General features: G+C 46.9%; 1 protein-coding gene across 1 annotated transcript in view; it reads right to left on the reverse strand.

Moving 5' to 3' along the window:
- LOC138493215 (phospholipid scramblase family member 5-like) overlaps positions 1 to 22,216 on the reverse strand; it is a 273,357-nt gene extending 251,141 nt beyond the window's left edge. The window contains exon 1 of the mRNA XM_069620367.1: positions 21,400 to 22,216. Coding sequence (XP_069476468.1) covers positions 21,400 to 21,412 — 13 coding nt within the window. The 5' untranslated portion in view covers positions 21,413 to 22,216. The remainder of the gene's footprint in view (positions 1 to 21,399) is intronic.
- Positions 22,217 to 22,550: the final 334 nt, after the last annotated feature.

Below are 22,550 nucleotides of genomic sequence, written 5' to 3' on the forward strand. Positions count from 1 at the left end.
AAATGCTTTGGTGTAATCAATAAAGCAAATATATAGTCTTCTATCTGAGCGTCGTGCTATCTCTGCCATTATGGATTCCTTCAGCCAACCGAGGCATGGTGAGTGTAAGCAGCTCCCCCAGCCCCATAGTAAGGCCTGAAAATGGGTTTTGTGATGCTGCGAAGGCATCTTGAGTGTGATGCGCGTGTTGGCCTCCCTCTCCCCTGCCTTTCCGGGTTCTCCATAGCCCGCCTCCCACCGACCTGATTGGACCACATGGCCTACCCACAACACAGGCCTATTGACCTGGTTGCAGGCACTGCCCTCACACCATTCCTCCAGCCAACCGAGGCACGGTGAGTGTATGCAGCCTCCCCAGCCCCATGGTAAGCCCCAAAAATGGATTTTGTGATGCTGCAAAGGCATCTTGAGCGTGATGCGCCCGTTGGCCTCCCTCTCCCCTGCCTTTTCCGGGTTCTCCATAGCCCACCTCCCGCCTGACCTGATTGCACCACGGGGCCTACCCACAACACAGGCCTACTGACCTGGTTGCAGGAACGGCCCTCGCACCATTCCTCCAGCCAAGCGAGCACGGTGAGTGTAAGCAGCCCCCCAGCCCCATAGTAAGCCCCGAAAATGGGTTTTGTGATGCTGCAAAGACATCTTGAGCACGATGCACGCGTTGGCCTCCCTCTCCCTTGCCTTTTCCGGGTTCTCCATAGCCGGCCTCCCGCCTGACCTGATTGGACCACAGGGCCTACCCAAAACAAAGGCCTACTGGCCAGGTTGCATGCACGGCCCTTGCACCATTAATCCAGCCAACCGAGGCACGGTGAGTGTAAGCAGCCCCCCAGCCCCGTAGTAAGGCCTGAAAATGGGTTTTGTGATGTTGCAAAGACATCATGAGCGCGATGCACGCCTTGGCCTCCCTCTCCCTGCCTTTTCTGGGTTCTCCATAGCCTGCCTCCCGGCCCGCCCACCCCACTTGATTGGGCTGTTTTCACCCTCATAACACACCATCCCTGGGCACCCCTCTGCCCAGCAGCCCCTTCAGCGAAGGGACCCAAGGCAAAAGGCGGCTACAACACTGGCGGCTCCAAGATGTGTCTGCAGGTGTCCGCAGGGGAAGCCAATGAAGCCAACAGACACCAACAAAACTGTAAGTGTGGCATGGGTGGGGTGTAGAGCAATTACTCTACTCCAGAAAGCCCATGCCACTCTACATTACCATTCCATAACATAGGGCCTCATTATAACCATGGCGCTCCCGTAATTAAGGGTGCTGGTACGGGACAGGCACCCTTCATTATGGGAGAACCGATTACGAGGTTCCCTTGCAGGACCCGGAACAGACGTCTGGTAAAACCAGACTTCCTTTCCGGGTCCCACGAGGGGACCAAGGAGCTAATAACGGGCCCGTTAATCACGGGCCCGTTATTAGCTCCATCCCCATTCCCATTGAGCCCTATGGGGGCTGAAATGGGAATGGGGAATGGTTCTGTGCATGGGGAATTACCGGGTCCTCCAAGGTCGGAATGACCCGGTAATTCCTCATTCACAGACCCCGGTATTGGAGCCCGGTATGGAGGCAGCCATGGCGCTTATAGCACCATGGCTACCTCCATACTTGTAATGAGGCCCATAGACTGCCATAGACTTACACCATGTATACTTAGAGAGATTTCTGACCACCAGCCTAAATCTATTCATGGCTGGACTGTAAATGTTGCCTTGCATTACATACTAACATACTTGCCAATGTAAACCAGCGCCACACCTTGAGAGAACTGTGAAGATTAACAGGCGTCACTTTTAGACAGGTGGAACAATGCTGGCTTGTACCACACTTAGATGGAACTCTGAATTTTGGCCCGCGTTGCATCTAGATAGGATTATGCATGTTAGCATGTGCCACACCTGAATGGAACTCTGAACTTTAGCCTGCGTCACATCTAGATAGGATTATGAATGTTAGCATGTGCCACACTTGGATGGAATTCTGAACTTTGGCCTGCATCGCATCTGGATAAAAAGGTGAATGTTAGCATGTGTCACACTTAGATGGAACTCTGAACTTTAGCCTGCGTCGCATCTAGATAGAAAGGCAAATGTTAGCATGTGCCACACCTAGATGGAACTCTGAACTCTAGCCTGCGTCACATCTAAAAAGAAGTGTGGATGTTAGCATGTGCCACACTTAGATGGAACTCTGAACTTTAGCCTACGTCGCATCTAGATGGAAAGCTGAATGTTAGCGTGTGCCACACCTGGCTGGAATTCTGAATTTTGCAGCCTGCGTGGCATCTGGATGGAAATGTGAATGTTAGAATGCGCCACACTTAGATGGAATTCTAAACTTTAGCCTGTGTCACATCTAGATGGGATTGTGAATGTTAGCATGTGACACACTTAGATGGAATTCTTAACTTTAGTCACACTTGAACGAAACTGTGAATGTTACCAAGTCCCACACTTGGAGGGAATCTTGATCACTAGCCTGCCTCACACCCAGATAGGATATTGAAGGTTAGTAAGTGCCACACTCAGATGGAATACTGAATGATGCAAAGCATCACACTGGGACATAACTGCAAGGACAGCAATGCCAATTAACAAATCCACCAACAACTTCACCCCTCTGCATACACCTCTCAAACTCTAAACAAGCACAACCACAAGCCTACGACACAGCAATCCACACAAGTTCACTACACTGCAACAACAAAACAAACCACGCATAGAACAGCACAACAGCACACAACAACTACCGACCATAAAACACCCCAAGCCCAGCTAACGGACCCACTGGGCTGAGGCTCCCAACAGCACATCACTGCTCGCTTGCACTTTTCCAGCTTACTTCCACTAACTCACCCCCTCCCCTTTTTCAGAGCCGCCTGAGCTCCAGGGGACCACTCTAGTGGTGATAGTGTGCGGTACAAATATCCTTTAACATTAACATAACATTAACATTAGATAGTACTTCACATAATATATGTACCCTGCACTATGCGCCCTTCTAAAATCCGTCAAATTTCTTTAGGGGGTCCTTCTCCTCAACTCAACAATTTTTTTTTTGTAGCATGAGTGAGGAGAATATTTATGAGCTCGAATCCAGCATGGCTAACAGCCTATAGTTGGAGGGGTCCATTCTGTCCCCTTTTTTAAAGACAGAGACTAGGATGGAGTCTCTCTAACTAGCTGGAATGCTGCCATGCGTCATAATCTGAATGTATAGCTGATGTAAAATCCCTGCCTTGAAGTTTGGATTCGCCTTAATGACCAAATTTGCTTTACAATTAGGGTCTGGTGCCTTAGAGTGTTTCAGCCTCTTGATGATTTCAAGCATGTCATCAACCTCAAAACCAATCATAATTTCCACATCAGCAGAAAGATTAGCCCTGCTCTCTCTACCAGATCATTATCAAAGTAGTGCTCTAACATTGCGGATACCCATGTACTCTCAGAAACAGAATTAAGTTCCTGAGGGGCATTACCAACAAAAAACGGTCTATATAGGGCCCGGAACTTTTTATTATCGCTGCCCCTTAAGAGTCTGAACATGAATTTCCAATTAACATTATCGGTTGAGTGGCTGTGATATTTTTCTTGACAGATGCTCTTGCTTTGTGATATAACTTTTTACGCTGATGAATTGTGATGTGAACAAGCCAATATTACTGTAATTAGCCATATTATTAAGGACCTTCAGGTGCAACCACCCCGCAAGGGTCTCCATAGCAGGACGCATGTCCCAGTTGTTGAGGAAAAAACAATTCTCTATCCTTAAGTGATCAGTGGATATTAATTGATTAACTTTCCCTACACTACTATCGGTCCATATGATCCTATTTCCTTGGGTGTCGACCGAGATGTTCATTAGATTTTGTTTTCATTTCTGTGGTTCAGCCAATTATTGCATCTAAGTTAATACTCCATGCTCACTCAATTTGGTATGGAGAATGGTTACAGCACTATAATGGGACAAGTGTGAAAGATCAATATAAATATAATCAATACAGGATAAATCTTTACCATTGGTCCAAGTAGGGCCAAGGGTTGTGCCCGCCCCCAGTTTACTGTTCAAACACAATAGACTATGCATATCAAGGAGTTCACCCCATTCATTGCCGCCCCTATTCCTACTAAGTATTGTTAAGTACAATTGTGTTGTTAAATCGAATGCCACAGGTGGTCTAGTGGGTTAGGGGAGGCAATGTGCATTAAAGTCTCCCACTATTACCACCATATTACAAGAATAAAGATCATACCAGTGGGACAAACGCCCTGTCTATAGTCTCCGGAGTGTGTTTAGAGACCACACCACTGGAGGGATTATATACATTAATGACCAGAATCTTGTTGGTGCTCATTAAAGGGTTCTCCAGAATGGCGAATGGCTGCTAATACATATGGAGAGACAAATGCTACCGTAAATTCCTACAGACTACATTGGTGCTTTGCTCCTATAGCTAGCCCCACCATGGGTCGTCCCATTAGTTTTTGCTGAGCCAATCTGCTTAGAATGGTGTATCCATCCAAGCAGAAATCACCACAGACCCAGGCCTCCTGCCATAAAATAATGTTGCTGGCAATAGTTTGTGCAAGGCCCATCGGGTGACATAAGAAGGAACTGTATCTGCAGGTGTTCCAGGGGATCCAATCTAGACTCTCCAAAGTGTGCGATTGTCAATAATCGTTGGCTTCAAAGGAGTATCCATTGATCCACTTCCGGCTGGTTTTCAAAGGATCCATAGGCTTGGCAAAAGAAGCTAAAAGACTAGTTCTTTCTGTATTGTGATCACCAGGGGTCAAAATACTTGTGATAGGGGTTTTATCAAGAGGCAAGTCTCCACCTGGAGGAATGCAGATGGTGCTCTTTTGGCACAACATTAATTTGTACCCAAGAGCTTATAAAGACACTTGACAAGAGCTGAGTAACGCTACAACCGCAGGAGAAGTGAATTCAATTAAAGCTCAATTAATTGGGCTATAGATATCAGGAAGCTCCACGTGTGTTTTATCAGCAGATGTAAAATTCTTTAACAATGAGATACTAAACCATAGTTCTAAGAGGTGAGTATGATTCAAGAAAGGACTAGCAGAGGTCAGCTTTTGTTCCTCAATCCTAGACCATTTGCCCAGGCTGGGGCATTTTCTTTTTGCAATCTAGACTGAGGAAAACCAGCCATATAATTATACGAAGCTTGGAGTTCCATATTTTCTATGAAAAGCCCAGTGGCATGTGACAAAGTATGCTGCTGTACTACGCTTGTGTTATTGGCCCTTGTTATAGAAGTTGCTACATGCTTCTCCCTCCCTCCCCCCCTGTTTGATTTCTACTTTCAGTTTGTATGGAACTCAATGTGTCCACGTTGTTCAATCAAATGGAGCTTGCAATTGCACTTGCTGATTGAACCATCATCTAATGTTCTGGAGAAGTTGGTTTCAGGGGGTCAGATGATGTTAACATTCCTACACCACATATCGCAGCTGTGTTCATGAGTTGCATGCGCAGTACCTGTTTTGGCGCGATCTTTACTTTATGCAGCAAGCACCTATGTCTTCTTCTATTCCTTACTGTTTGGAAAGACTCAGTAACTTCTGGGGCAACTGTTACTTCCTCTTCATTCCATACCGGGGCTTTATGATCACTCTCAATTGATTCCAAATGCACAGAGGCGTGAGCTTGCGTTGCGCCGGAGTCAATTGCCATACTGGAACTTTCTAATTAGCACAGGGAAAAGATTCTACAGAGGGATCCTGCAGTGGAGACCAAACTCTCTGTCAGTATTGCACAGTGAATTATAACCAACACTTCAGCCTCATTAGTGTTGATATTCTCAGTATCAGGCCCCCCGGTATGGCTTTCTAGTATAGCATCAACGACTCTCGCAAGTATCCTCTTAAGGTCCTGTTTCCCCTTAGCCATGTTGGAGTGTGAATAATGCATCCACACTGGATGCCACAATATTCAGGGTGGGAGTAGATAGTATCTCCTCTTCAGAGACTGAGTCAAATGATTAACGTGAAGTGTCAACCCGGCTATCATCATTTGATGAGCTAGAAGAGGAAATGTACTTTTGCAGGTCAGGCATGGAGGACAGGTTAGTACCTATTATGTTATCTAACTGCCCTTGAAAGTGTTCAAATCCCCACTTGGACCACCTAGTGAGTTTCTCTTCGGGCCCAAACAGAGGTTTAGCAGAGAATTGTTGTTGTATATGGGGCTCCCCCCATGTTGCCCATTACAGAGTCAACGGTAGAAGTGCTTGGTAAAGTTATTTCAACTTCCATGGCTTCACTGGCTTCAGTGGTCAATTGCCTAGCCCCAACGAATACGGTGACCCTTGACTGGGCCTCAGGAGCCAGGTCCATTTTGTCTTTTTTTGGACGGGGAGCCTGTTAGAGCAGGCACATGCTGTAGGTGGACTGCGTGTGCGTTTACCATATTGGTGTTTTGCTCCTATAGCTAGCCCCACCATGGGTCGTCCCATTCGTTTTAGCTGAGCCGGTCTGCGTAGAATGGTGTATCCATCCAAGCAGAAATCACCACAGATGCCAGGTCTCCTGCCATTAAATAACTTTGCTGGCAATAGTTGTGCAAGGCCCATCGACCGTTAGAGCGAGCACATGCTGTATGCAGAATGCATGTGCGTTTACCAGGCTATATTTGCGCATTTTGACGGGCGCCATGTTAAATAAACAAAAGAGATAATCCAATATAGTTAAGATGCAGTGACACTCTGAATGCAGACTATGGAAAGTCATTGCCAGTCACATGTGAGGTCGCTCTGCAGAGCAGAAGCAAGGCAGCACAGTGCTAGATTTCAATAAGTTTGGTATATTTGCTGAAGGGCGTCTGAGCCCCCTCTAGGACCACAACAGAGAACTTCTGCCACTTCTCCCACCGCGCAGTGGAAAACTGATGATCCTCAGACTCCCGGCGAATGCGTATGAAGTATCTTGAAAGATTGCAGGGTGCGGATGCACTCAATGCACCTTCTGTACACTAACCCACAGGCCAAGTGCAAGGACCACAGTCATGTTGCCCCTCACCACGCACTGCAAACAAGCTCTACCAACACCGGGGACTTTGAGCACAGTATCACGCAGCAGTTTCCAAGCAGATTACCTTCTCTTCTCTGCACCCGTACTAGCAGGTTGCATTCCACCAGCTCACTCACCAATCAAGCTGGGTCACTGCATGAGCCAGAATCCAATACCAATCCAATATCATCAGCAGCAGCTCCCGTGAAGTCTACCAGGAGAAGGTACAATTGAAACGGCGACTCACAGAAACTCACAGATGGTCATGGTAGCTCACGATAGCCCTCTCAGCTGCACTTCACTGTACTTCTCTGAGACAAGCTCCAGCAAGCTAGGGCTAGAAGAAAGGCCCTAGCAATGTTCAAAAGCATGTGTAAAGCCGCACTGACAGGAGAGGGATTACGCAATCAGCTGCTTTCGACACAATCAGGATTACTGCAAACACACATCCTGCACACAGTGTCAGATCCTGAGGACACTCTGTGCTGGGCAATCCAGTGCACAGTACCTGCACATATGAAGGAGCATATTTTAATCTACTAGGGTATGCACACCAGTCCATATACCCCAAAGCTTACTTAGGGATATGAAACTCTTGGGTATTGGACACAGTAGATGTGTTTATTCACTCCGGCTCTGCAATTATGTGGTGTCCAGTCAAAGTACTGAATTCAAAAGGATCGAATGCCAAAGGGGAGAGTCAATTTAACCTAAAACAAAAGGGTCGATTTTTTTTGTTTTTAGATTTTTTTGGGGGGGTTTCCGTTTTGGGAAAAAAAGTGTTTTTTACCACAAAACGGGGGTTTTGTGGGGGGACCCCCCAAAAAAATAAAAAAAATAAATTAAAAGCAAAATTAAAAAAAATTCGACCCTTTGGTTTTCAGTCCTTTTGATTCGACCCTTTGGTCATTCGATCCTTTGCATTCGAGACTTTGACCCAGAACCCAATTATGTTACAGTCAAATTTAATGGATTAGAGATCCTCTTGAATGACCAGCCATTGGATGCAGCTCTCCCTAAACTCTTCCCAAATGGGTTTGAGACTTAGTAAAAAAAACACATCCCTGGTTAACTTTATATATTACCTGCATGCTGGCCTTCCTGTGCACCCTAAGGGCCATAGCGCCCAGGGCAATAGCCATCAGAGATAAGTGCATGCTGAAGACCTTCTCGAACTGGCTCTTGCATGCCTTATTGGCTTATTGGGGGCTTTTGATGTGATAGAACATATTAGACAAAGGCACGCCTAAATTCAGTGAATCAGATTACCTCAAAGATTCAATAAATAAATAAATATAGGTCAGTATCAAAACAACTTGTGTTGTTATGGATTTTATTGAAATTGTGCTTCCCTGTGGCCAGCTGGAACACTTCCATGTTCCGCTTACTGTTTCCAATTTTTAACAGGTGTGCTAGTGCTACTGTTAATTCAATATCTGGACGATTTGCAAACATCATGTCACACCACCCTTAGTAAATTGTCACAGGTTAACTGTGCCTCTAAGCGCTGGTGTAGAGAGCTTCTGTGACTAGAGAGGGGGCTAGACGACTATGAGGTGATGACCATATAAATATTTGGAAAATATTTTGAAGATATCACTTCTGGAAGGTAGAATTGCCAGAAAGGTCCTATTTTTTAAGGAGCAACATGTGTTGGTAGAAATGACCAATCCACCTACTCTGATCATTTCCCTTGTAACCTCACCATCACAAACCGTATTCAGCTTCCCAAAGAAGGTCTTGCTTCTTTTCACATCTACAAGGTAGATGAATGAACGCCCCCCTCCCTCTCACAAAAGCGAGCAAAAGACTTAGTCCAACGAGGTGTCAGCCAAGTCCAACTGTTTCTGAGTGGTGGTTTGAATGTATAGGCCAGAGATTCCTGAATTTGTAAATATCTTTTATGCTGTTGCAATACACTATGCTAGGCCACAAGATAACAATTGTAAGCACTTTAATGACTCTATGCCCAATTTACGAGCATCGCTCTGCTTTCTGGAGCTGTGTACCTCTATCTCTCTGCAGTATAAGAGTTGATGGTCTTTTAGTAACAGTGGGTGTAGGTTGGCTATAGGAGTGTAACAAGCATTGTCTCTCACTCCTCTCTCTGGTCCACTGATACTTCCAAACTCACCACAAAAATGTATCACCTCCCACCAGATGCTCATAGCCACATATCTCATGCATGCCAGCATTATCCATCCCATTCGCGAGAGGCTAGTCCAGTCCTGGCTTCCAACCTCGCATTCTGCGGCTTTCAGTCCTGGAATTATAATGGGTGAAATCCAAGACTATAAGGCCCAGAATGCAAAGTTACAACCGGGACTGGACTAGCATCTCTCTGATAAAATGGATAATGTTGGCAGGTTCTATGTTCTTTTGCCGCCAAGTTTTTTAATTAATTCATTTTTTAATTACAATTTTTCATCAAAATAATGTTTATGTTTGGGGTAACCCCCATCGCCCTTCCCTATTACTGAACCCCTATCCGTGACCCCCCTACCGCTTTTATGCCCTTACCCACCACCTTTATTTTTCTCTGAGTTTTTTCCAAGTAATATTTTTTGTTAAAAAACTCATCGGAAAAAAAACCTGGTGGCAATACGACTGTATACTATGTCAGCATGTATGGTATCTTGCACACACTCTGTTTTTCTCATACGCCTGACTGCTTCCTCCAATCAAGCTTTGAAGGTACTGATCAAACTTACTATAACACAAATATGAAATCCGCAGATTACTTTCGTTATCTAAAGCAGGAACATTTACCTCCATGTTCCAACAATCCATGTTCGATGCAGAAACACAGCAGCTTGAAGTTCGAAGAGAGTGCCAAAATCAACACTGTGGGTACTAAATGGTTCAAATACATACGAACATGTCTACTCAGGTTCAAGGATGGATAAAAGTAATAGAACACAGCAATATCGCTTCTGTTGTGTCTCAGGTGCTGCAAATCTCAATCCAGGGGCTCACTGAGAAGATTAGTTATTTTCCTCTTCACTCAAAACACGGGTCGGCTGGCTGGCATGTGCAAGGGTCTTTCAACACCAGTAAGGAGCTTGGGTACCGGTGCAGCTTACATCGATTGCAGCTCTTGGTCCAACAACAGTCACCCCCAATGTTTCCTGTGGATGGTTAGGGGGAACACCTGTATTCACCTCTGGCAGAGGGCTTTGGGAAGGACTGCTATCCTAACAGGTTCTAAAAGAATTATTCCGTTCTTAGAAGTCCAAGATGAATCAAAGAATGAGTGAAGAGGACTTCCTTACAAAGGTAAAAGGTTATAGTGTATTGGGTAAAAGCAAGCCTGCTTTAAGGGGTTGAATCCCTGTCGAGGTGACACATGACTTTTGCCTTCTTGCATCAGATGCGAAGTGCTCTGATCTGCAGAAAGTGGAGGAGACAGGAAGAAAAGTGCAGCACACAGGAAAACAAGATGGAGGTACCCTCCTTCTATTCCAGGGGTCTGCAAACTTTGGCTCTCCAGATGTTTTGAACTCCAACCCCCATCAGGCCTAGTCATCATATTCAATTGTGAGGGATTATGGAGTTGCAGTCCAACATTTCTGGAGAGCCACAGGTTGCAGAAACCTGCTATAGTCCTTCAAGTATGTTGAACTATTCTGACTCCGCCCATTCCCAAGCCTGCAGCTTCAAATGCCCTTTGGTATGTGTGATTCTGGAAATGCATCAGAGGGACAGGGCCTCTGAATCCTTGTCCTTTTATTGCCTTATCATGAGTTCTGACTTGTTTTCAGCTCAGGAGTTCATGTGGGACTCCTGGCGGTGCAGCTATTCCTCTTTTTGGTCGTGGTGAACAGACCCTTGGGATACCCTTATGGCACCCATGAGTGGGAGTGCAACCCTGTACCCCTAGTGTATGTTTTTGGGCACCTGGGTGTGGCCCACAGATCAGGCTATGGGCTGGTGGCAGCTCCGTGCTGAATTGACAGGTGCCCTGCACATCCTCCATTTTGGGATGCCCATGCTCTGTCATTGGAATCAGTGGATTCCTGATAGGAAACAAGATAGCCCCTGTGGCCTCTTGCTTTCTATCACCTATTACCTTACTTTTCCCAAAGTTCCATATATGATGTTGTGGGGAATCCAGTCCAGACTGGCTGAGCCTTCCCAATGACTGTATGTTGTGGGTACGCCCGTGGGATGGGACCTGGGTGAATGGAGTGTGTGACGAATACGCATTCTGTATTATGGGTGTCTAGTACCTGGTAGTTGACACAATGACTGAGACAGCCCTGCCCTAAACTGGTATGAATGCAGTGTGTAGTGCTGATTTGAAGAGTATGTGTTCGAATCCACATTCTGTGTTGTAAGTGTCTGGATGGAGAAGAATGGCCTGAATACACTGTTCGCCTGATTGGCTGCCTGGCTGCCTGAATGCCCTTCTGAGTGATTGGTTGCCTGAGTGTGACCCCGCAGAGTGAATGGAAAATCAACAGTATATCTGGAGGCCTCTCACTGCTAGAAATCGTTCAAAAGCTGAAGTAGAAACTGACATTGAAAGTGATGCTTAACTTTGAAGCCCACTGGAAGAAGAACAACTGCTGCTGCTGTCCTTCGCTAATCTGAAAGCTGTTGTGCCTTCAAGGAACTGATCCAAGAGAGGACCTAGCTAGGAGACCTCTCCCCAAGCTACGAGGCACCATCGTGCAGCAGCTGATCTTTGCCGAAGCCCTCTCATAGACAGACCTACGATAGACTGCCGACCCGAGAAGTGGACCATCGAGGAGAACGAAGAGAAGCACTGGACAGCCGTCCACCATCGATGCCCGCCGTCACCAACCGGAGCCGCCGTGCTCCCTTCGCCTAAGAAAATTTGATCCAATGACTCCCTTGCTCATCCTCGTCGACAGCTTTCGTCCTGCCGGAGAAAGTCAAGGCCGCTGATGACCGAGGAGAATCCACCAGTGGGTTTCCCACCACACGAAGACCTCACAGACGCCGACGAAGCTACTGAAGCCAGCTGTTTCCTGTCCTGTTTGCCGACGACTTGATGCCCTTGCTGGGCTAAAGTTCTTCATTCACTCTTTGCAGCAATGAACACTCGTCTTCGAGGTGCACCGCACGCCTCTTCTTCACAGGACATTCATGAGCTTTTGTCAATGAGCACCGCGAAGATCGAAGCTGCTCCCTCGACAACCACCGTTCACCTTTTTCTTCATCTCAGAAGTTTGACGACCCATGGCTCCTGCCTAAACGGGAGCGCACTCAAGAAGGGCCCGTCGATTCCCCGATGAAGGACTCTCCAACACAAGGTACATTTGAGTTGCAGAAATATAGAAGGAGATAAGACTTTAATAATACAAGATATGGACTGGGCTTGTAGTGCATCTGCATGTACAGGTTGCCCAGGTGGGGGGATCCTCATACAGAACTGTGTCTAGGTATGGCGTCCAGTATTCTGCCAATTGTATAACCAACTTGTCTTCCTCCTAAGTCTATGGTTGATACCGTTTTGCTGTGTTGATTCGTATGCTATTCGAACTGAGTGCAGTTGATGCATATTAATGGAATCAATGTAATTGTGGTACCACGTGGAACTGTGTATATTTAGCATCTTAGAATTATTGGAGCATAAAGTGTGTTATCGTGATTGTTTATATAACATTGAACCTTAATTGTATAAAGACTGTATTTTAACTAATACAGTGTGTGAACCTTCCTTTGTGGGTGCTTGGGGACTACACCTTACATAAGAACCAGCCCACATCACCTCCTTAGAATCTTGGCTGGGGTCCTCTGTGCCTCTCCTCTACCATAAAGAGAGCTGGAGTACAGACACCTCCCTCCGGTCTTTACAGTATGCAACACCCTGGTTGGAGGCTGGCCCTTTTGCTATGGGTGTGCCCCTTTGAAGTATGGTTCCTATAAGTTATCCAGCTTAGAGTTTTCTGGGTTGGAGAGAGGTGTTAATCAATCTCCCAGAGGATCAAAGTGAGGCAGCCTTTCTGCCTTTTCTCCTGTTTGCTGGAGCACAGACAGGTAGTATGGCTATTAATGCACATACCTTTCCATAGCTTGCCTGGGCTCACAGGTTTGACATACATGTAGTACAAATCCATTGTGACTTTAATAACTGTGTGCACTATAAGCCACCATTTTACAAGCAGGTATGGCTTATTCTTAGAAATTTCCCCTGCAACCTGTTGGACTGTTTCCACAATTATTATGGTTTGTCTTAGAGGTTCAGAAGTTAGAAGCAGCCTGTGTCAGCAGTGACTTTGGTGCCAAAGCAGCTGTTAAATAGTGCACATGACCTTTGAACCTGCTCTGTACATTTAGGGAGATCAGGAGTTGGATGAAACAGGGCACATGTGTTCACTATATGCTTTTGGCATGGAGATTTCTGATAGAGGGGTCTGTTTAGCAGACCATCTTTTCTGAGATGGATTACTGGCATCATTGTATTGTTAATACAAATTTTTAAAAAAGGCAGGGCTTTGGGCTTACTACACAAAATTACCCAGACTTGGTTTTAAGTGGAAAATGTCGCTTTAATGTGACAGGCCACAGCTCACAAAAACATGCTAATCTGACTCTCTGGCCTTACAGACTAACATATTCATTTTAACAATTGCCAAAATAAATAAATAAATAAACAATTTAAATTCCTCCCTTCTTGTCCCTTCTTGTCCCTTGCTCCAACCTATTCCCTTAAATTCCTCTCAACCTTCATTCCCGCGTTCTCCCATCTTCTCCCCAAGGCCACGCCTTTCTTTCTTCAACACCTCTTCCCCCTCTTTGTACCCCAGGGGTAGCCAGTTCTTGCAAACAGCACCACCCCCTCCTTTATTGCGCTAGTACCCCATTGTGCTTCCCCCAGCCCTCCTCTAAAGGACCATGTCCCCGGCACCATAAAAACCCTCCCCAGAGATGTTCTTTCTGCCCTACCCCTTCCCTACCCCACTTCTCCCCTACCTCCAACTCTTTAAGATATCCTCCACAGTCAACCTAACATCACATGTTCGCCAATAATGACAAATGCACCCCGTCTTCCTGAAATATTGCAAAATCCTAGTGCGTGATCGCCTGGTGCACCACTGTTTGCACCCAACAGGCTCTGCAAAACTTCACCATCTCCCTGTTTATCTTTATCCACGTCCTTTCTACCGCACCTTGGTTCTCAGCCCCCCTCCATACTCTTCTTGGCAATAGCTTGGTCCAAACCAAGCCCACCCTGGGCAATATCTCCTTCAACCAACTCAGATCACTTTTCATCTTTTTTAGCAGTAACACCCCTGTATCTCTAACTAGATCGTGCTCCCCTGCATGCAAAATGATTGCCGACGGAACCCCATGACGCTCCCTCAAACCCGCTACATAGGCAGCAGTTGGTCCCACCTGAGCCCCCCAGCCCCAGATCATCTCAATAATGCAATGTTATAGCTACATCCCAACTGGGTCCCAAAAATTATTTTTGCTGCATATTTCCCTGCCCATTTCACTATGTTGTGTCCACATATCCAAATCTGTGGCAACTCACCACTCCTTCGTACCACATCTGCAAAAGAAAACATTTAATCAGTCATCTCTTCACCAACTGCCTTCCCCCACCCCTGGAACCCTAATCTACTTCCTTTACTAACCGGCCCCATTACCCAGATCTCTAATGTATCCCTTGTATTTTGCCGATTTCCATCACCCCAAACTCTTAAGCTTCCCTTCAGATTGTCCCATCCTACTACCTTCTGATGCCGCCCTCATCCTAAAAGAATGAGGACCAAAATCTTCAGCTCTCTCCCCCAAAGCCAACCCAAGCTCTCCTCATGACCACCAAAACCTGAGCTGCCGTGACCTCTGAACAATTTTCATGCTGGAAAACCAAACTCTCCCTCCCTTTACATTTTTCCCACCACAATGCTCCTGCCCTCATTGAACACACATCTTTATTGCCTCTATCCATAGGCACCCAAAAGCCCTTTCCTTTCTGATCTGTATTTGATTTACAAATCTTTATATCTAATCTCTTTTCCGGTAAGTGTAATCTTTCCATAGCAGACCTCCTTCACCTCTTCTCCCCACCACCAGTTCAAACACCTTAAAGGTCCCAGAAAACAACGAGATAAGGCAGGTTGAAAACATGTCCATCTCCGTTGATGACCAGCACACCTCCTCCAGAACCTTGGACAACCTCAATAACAGGGCTGCTGATACTGGTCTCCTGCTAGCCTTACCCTTCCTTTTTCCCTTGCCCATCCTTCCAGCATCCTGTGTACCATTTCACCACCGCTGGGCTAAAAACCCCACAAACCATTTCCCGTAAAAAGCAATGCCCGCCAACTTCCCCATTATCATTGCGCTAGACCAACCCTTGTCCATACACCCCAGTATGAAATCAACCATATCATCCCTTCTTCTCTCCTCCGCATCCTCCATATCCTTCCAACTGCGCGCTCCCCCTTTTGTAAAGTCCAACCATGACCTCTTGTATGCAGTCCTAGATGCAGGGGCTAGAGAACCCTCTACTAAGCGCAGTGCTCTCAGTTTCCTAGCCGCCACAGCTCCTCCGGGATCCGATGCCTGCTCACGTCCACTTCTGGTGCCATTCCACGGAATTTCTGCCACTGAACGTGAGATAATGCATCAGCCATGCCATTATCTTTCCCTGGCACGTGTGTTGCTCTAAAAACCACATTCAACTTCATACATTGCAGTACAAATTCTCTGATTAGCCTGGCTACCCTCTGATCCCTAGCTGACTTCCTGTTCACAATATTGACTGCTGCCTCAATGTCAATGTTAAAGTTTATTTTCTTATTCTGCAACTCTCAGACCCACAACTCCAGTGTCTAACAGTGGGAAAACTCTAAAAAGGTAATGCTCCTCCCTCCTTTCTGAGAAATGCCCAAGCCACTTTTCGGCACACCACTTACCCCTCCAGAACACTCCAAAACCTCCTGAATATGCCACGTCTGAAAAAACTTGAACTTCGCCTTAAACTGCCCCCCCCTGCAGCCACATTGACACTCTGTTAAATTCTTCCAAAAATCTTAACCAAATCCTGCAAACCTCCCTGACCACTCCAGACAGCCTTGCCCTATGATGTGGATACTTAGCCCCCGGCTTCGAACCTGCCATGTTTTTACAAAAAGTGCGACCCAAGGCAACTACCCTACACACAAAATTTAGATGCCACACTAAACTCTGCATGTCCACCAGCTTCGTTTTTGGGGTTGCTATCACCTTCTCAAGCATCCCTACAAGCCTGCTCACCTTGTCGTGCCGCAAGCGTGAGGTCATGGCCGCAGAATCCAGCTCTATACCTAAAAAGGACAACACCACTGTTGACCCTTCGGTTTTATTCTCTGCCCATGGCGCTCCCAATTCCTGCATCAATGTCTGATAGACATCTAGCGTCCACTGACATTCCTGTTCTTTGCCCGCCCCGCTGATGAAAAGAAAATCGTCCAAATAATGCAAGTTAGTGCACTCACTCACAACCCGAACTTTAAGTAAAAACCCACTGCAAAAACGAGCTAAAACGCTCAAACAATGCACATGAAATTGCACAGTCCATTGGCAACATTTTGTCAACATAAATTTGGCCCTAAAATTGCATCCATGGCAGCCGAAAATCATCCAGATGCACCGGTAACAAATGAAATGCCACCTTGATGTTGCACTTGACCATGAACGCCCAACACCCTTCCTTCCTCACTAAGGCCACTGTCTGATCTATACTGGCATATGACACCCCGCAATCTTCTGGTGCAATGAAGTCATTCACTGACATGCCCTCCGGCCATGGTAAATGATGAATAAATCTGAATTCTACTGCTGCTTTCTTAGGCACGACCCCCAAAGGAGATACCACCAGGTCATCTGGCAAATCCGTAAACAGCCCTACCACTCTACCTGCTGCCACTTCCTTGTTCAACTTCAGCCTCACCACTTCCAAATTCACATGAGCAGACTTCAAATTTTCCACCCACCGCCACATCCTTTGACCCCGATCCCCCAACTTAAAACCATTGCGAAAAGCTTCTCCCAAAACTCCTGGCCCCTTTCCTATCCAGGTAAAAACTGAGTCATTCTTCCAACACCTCCACCATAACTGGAGTATAGGCCTTTCTCCACAACTCCCTGCCCAACGCCCCCTCCTTTTGTCACCTGTTAAAAAACATTGTGTAACAGGGTGCCATCCCACACATCGGCTACACTCGTGCCTAAATATGCACACCGTTCTATAGAAGCTTTCCTTATTGAATGCAGAGCATGCTGCTGATGGCTGACCCCTGCCTTCTCCCCCTGCCCTCTCTGAGGCGGGGCAAATATGAAAGGGCTGGTAAGGCACGGGTAAACCACTTGCTGTATGCAATGTTGGTGCTGGACGTGTAGGGGCCATCCAATGTAACCTAAGTTCAATGTCGATCTCTTCCCCATACTGCTTGATTGTCCTCACCCATCCTCGCCCTAAATTCTTCATATCTCACCCATGCAAATGCTCCAAAACTCATAACGGCTTTCCTGATTACGTCCATGTATTTTAGCAACGCTACACAGACAGCTCTCGGGGAGCTTCTTGCAATATGCACTAGCATATATTATAAATGCAGATGTCCAATTTTCTATTGTCACCGGTACCTTTGGTCTTGCCGCCAACTCCCTCTCTTCTTCCTTGGACCCTTATTCTGCTCTCACCTCCCTGTGTAGGAGTGTAAAAACATCCACAAACTCCCCTGTCCATATTTTTTCTATTGTTCCCACCATCAGATGCGTGCCCAGTGGCTTTGTAATGCTCATATAAGGCATCTTCTTGTCCTTTTCTGTACTCTCAGCCGTCTTCTCTGTAAGAATCTCTACCACCCCTTGGGCCACAGGCCCTGCAACCTTGTCTGTTTGTACTTCCACAGAGCAGACACTTGTTCCGCTCACCCTTACTAATGCCCTTGCGGACACCCTCTCCATCTCCCCGCCGCCTCCTGTGCCCCAGCTGCACCACTGTGTCCCCCACCTAGTACCCAGCCTCACCCAAGCTGCCGACCACTCCTTTTCTTGCTCACCTCTTTATGCCCCACCATCACCTAGATGTGTCATCCTGGCCTCAACATCGACACTCCTCCCCTCTTTCTTCACTGGGCTCCTGCTGCTGGGACAAAAAACATCAGCAAAGTCTCCTGGCCAATTTCCTCACAGTCCTCTTGTACTCCTGCTCCACCAGCCCCATCTTCCCCTTCAAACCTTAGATCTCTCTGCACCCTTTCTCTCCCCCGCAACTCTCCTTGCTCATTATCCCCCAACACACAAATTTCCTCCAGCTTCTCCTCCCCTGTTAAATACCATTCATGTTGCGAGTGTACACTCTGGCTGGGCAGATCCTTCTCGGGCGAGCATGGGGCATTCACTGCGCTGCTCCTGTGACGTCTTCTCAGCGGGGTCACGCCAACCCCTTCCTGCTCTTCTTTTCTCGAGCGAGGTGTTCCCTCCTCCACCCTGTGCTCTGCCATGCTATAGGCTGTACTGCACCCTCTAGGCTATCCTCTTCCACCGGCCAGAGTGGGCAGCTCTAAAACCCTCTCCTTCCAGCTCCTCTGTGACCACGGGCCATACCCTTCTTTCCGTGTACCACTCTATTTTGCAGTGAGGTCGCTCCATACCTTCCCCTTTTTTCTATCTAAGGTGGATAGAGTCCTCCTCCTCCCACCTGCACTCTTCTGCAGGCATTTAGCTCCTTGGCACCGCTGCGCCTCTTGGGTCCAAACCAACCCTAACATCATCACTAACTTGTGCCCACTTCTGCCCCTATTCCCCCTCTGCTAGCAGCCTCGCTAAGCCCATCATCTCCCAGTCCACTACCCATCCCCATGCCATCTGCTCCCCCACTCTTGGTTGCCCTCCTGGGTATATCCCTCATACTCTTTCTGGCCCTTTTGTCCCATAGCTCCCTCCCTGCAGATGGGCTGCAAGCCACCACTGCTGCGAGGGCCCCGTCTGAAGCCACTCTGCACTGTGGCCTCTCCTCCTCGGGTTCCCTCTCACCCATGACATCCAGTACTGCCCCTTCCCGCTGGGCTTTTGATGCCCTGCTAATAATGCTCAGCACCTCTCAAAAAGACTGAGCGTCCACCAAACCCCTTGACGCAGCACCCTTCCTTGCCATCCTGCCCCCAGTAAGAACTAGATCCTCTAATGGCTCCAAACCCCGCCCTCCGAGAAAACCCCCAAGATTGCCTTCCTAAACACCCAAAGAGCTAGATCTCCCTGCTCTGTGCTTATAATCCTGTATATTATTTAATAGCCAGTACCTAGCTATATTCCACAATCTGCATCCCCTTTGTCTATAATTACCCCAATTGGGATCCTTAACAACCCTTATAGTACCTAACTACGAGCTGCCTGCCCACACCAGAACAGCTCTCAATAAACCCCTTAACCCCCATTGATCAGCCACCAAGGTCACCTAAAACCTCCCCAAAAAAAACAGCCCCTCTTACTTTCCTCTATTTTTTTAAATTATGTATTCATTAATTTATTTAATCCCCCTCGCCCCCCAGCCTGGCCCCACCAACATCCACTGGCACTATAATTGCTTGCTACGGATGTTATTCCTATATTATAATTATAAATTGTCCTTTTTTCATGTATTTATTTTTATTATTTCCTCTTTATTATTAAACCATTTATTCCGCAAACCGCAGCTCTCACCCTTCTCCAATCAACAGCAACTGATCAAACGACCACGCTGCACTGCCACCTGGTGGCTAACTGCTCCCTAACAGGCTAAAGGGACATATAATGAAAAAAGGCTGCGTTCTGCACTGCCCCCCTCCCCCATGGCCACAAACGACACTGCAGTATAACTGCATGGAAGGGCACTCAAAAACGCAGGTAAACAGCCCTATGCCACACTCTGCCTGGCCCCCAGAACCGCAATGGCAACTTGACCCTGGATGCCCCTTAAAGCGAAGGAAAGCGAACCGTGCGCCTTCACCCCCACGGAACACATGCCACAAAGGAATGACATTGGGAGAACCCGGCCTGCAGGCGCAGGTTCGACATAAACACCCAAGAAATCCCTGAAGTGGGAAAAGGAACCGGCCCCATTGGCCGCAGAGCAGCAGGCCTCCTAAAAAGTAAAGGTGGTGTTTTATTTACAGCACCACAATAACAACTTTTTTAAATGTATTGTTTTGATATCTCACCCAGCCACAAACTACTGCCCTCACCCACACTACCTCAAACCCCTACCGCTAACCGCCGTCACCACACAGGCCAAGGCAGGGAAGGCTTGGGAGCAGCGACCGGACATGCGCTACCTCTCCAACTGTTGCTTGCTCCCGAACCTTCCCAGCCTCCCTATATATACCACCTGTGTCGGTGCTCTATGCACATGCCAGCGCACTGGCCTGTGCAGCGCCCAAAACCACCCTGGGGGGGAAACGCTTGCACGTTCCCCCCAGGACCCACCTTCTACACCCTTACCAGAAGGCAATCTTTCATAGCCATGCTCCCAGGAAGCAAAGCATGCCATTTTAGGCAGTCTCCCGCATATTTCCTCCTGCTCCTGTCAGCAACCAGTAGGAGGGTGTAGAGAAATTCACATTTCCTATATTGTTGCAAGGCTGTGGACATTGGATCCGTTCACTTGACATTTTTAAGGTTTCCTTCTCCTCTGTGGAACCTCCAAAAATTGTTATCTAATAATACGACATAGGCTGGTGCTAAGGTGGAGTGTTTTAATACGTATTCTATTGCATTCTGGGATAAATATGAACGATACTTCTAATGCACGACTACACTCACGTACTACTCAGTATCTTCTTCTTCTTAATTATCGGATGCATGGGCGGACCCACGCAGGGGCTTCCCCATCCTAAAGGATGATGTGCACCAGACCCATCAATCAATACTTAGCTTACATAAACTCACAACTCCTCCCACCGCCCCGTTTGCCTCACAAAATCCAACATCACACTATTCCTCCTCCTGCCCCTCTACTACTCAGTATCTTCACTGGAATCATTTTGAACATTCCACACAGAAAAAGCAGCTTTTGAGAACTACTTTGCAAATTATTTTGTTGAAGTGTTCTTGTTTTCTTCTTTCTCTCAAAATGTCAATTAAGTAAACTTTGCATTCAATTATCAATTAAGGGAATTTGCATTCATTATACCAATTCGCAAGCTTATATTGAATTTATTTATAACGCAAAGCTTCTCCTAGTTTCACGCTCTATTCAACGTTCCATTGGCAAGCGTCCAGCAACACTTGCTACACACGGTGGATTTCAGACATTTGGTTATGCACAGCATACGCGCGCGTGCTTTATCACAACTGAAATATGTGTTTGCACATTTACTTTTTAACGTGTTTCCGTGAAATGAAACATGAGGTGGCTGCGCTTACCTTGAGAAGCCATCGGACTGGTTGCCTTGCGGATTTTCTTCAACGGTGGGTAGGCAAAAAAGCAAAGGGGTTTCTTTTTGAATGAGGCACGCACGGGGAAAAACTTCAGGTGCAGTCAAGGCGCTGTTAGTTTAACATGTATCAGAAAGGGGGCAGCGTATCCTTCATCAGGGTCCAAAAGTGGGTAAGCTGGGACATTCACACAATAGAGGCCGACCGCTGAAGGTTTCCTGTTTGCGTCACTCTTTCAAAATGTTGACAGTTGAGCAGAATCAAGAAGGAACGCACGCAGTAGTCGCAGTTTGGACAGAGGATATAACGGTGCTTGTAATAGCGCCCCCCTCGCGTCTTTTCCTTTTAAACTGCAGGCAACAACGTGTCACTTCCCAATGGGGACTCCTTGACTCATTCACACATCTGCTTGCAAGGAAGACGTCCACTGCGGAATTTTCTTACCACTAAACACAATTAAGGCTTGCAGTTATTCCGAGCATGGTTGGTGGGTGTCTATCATGTCCTCGTTTCTCGCAGAAACATGACAGCAACCTCCCTCCGAAGCCACTGGCTACAGCCAAACAGGCCGCGCAGGTATACATTTCCTGCATCATCGTACAGACGTCATTAATTTAGTATGAACTACGGCGTGAGTGGTAACGGCGACGCGCGCAGAATATAGCCAGCTGGGGCACAGAGCCACGCAGGCGACACCCGCTTTAATTTTAGATTACGCTCGCAAATCAAAATGCAATTCCAATTATTACTCGCACCACAGAGTAAGCGGCGGAGGAACAGAAAGTAACCTTGACTTCCAGGCTCATATTTCTTGTCTAACCAAGTCGCCATGGTGATGCTTCCCATGTGATGCGACAGGATGATTCATGGCTGGCAAAGTGGCGGAAACATTACACAAAGTCAGGGGCAACTCACCTAAACACAACATTATTTTATAAGCACGGTAGCCTTCACTGATGTGCAGCCTCACGCCTAAACCAACAATCTAATGCGAACAAAACAAAAACACTCTGATCTGCTTTACGGAGAGCGAAAAGTCACAATAATTTAGCAGTTTTCTTTTGCATCCCTTGTAACTGAACCCTTTCAAATATCACATGTCCAGTTAGCCTTGATAAAGGATAGGCCTGGGAAGAAAG

This window comes from Ambystoma mexicanum, chromosome 10, assembly GCF_040938575.1.
Source record: "Ambystoma mexicanum isolate Mex_15411 chromosome 10, UKY_AmexF1_1, whole genome shotgun sequence".
NCBI classification, from domain to species: Eukaryota; Metazoa; Chordata; class Amphibia; order Caudata; family Ambystomatidae; genus Ambystoma; species Ambystoma mexicanum.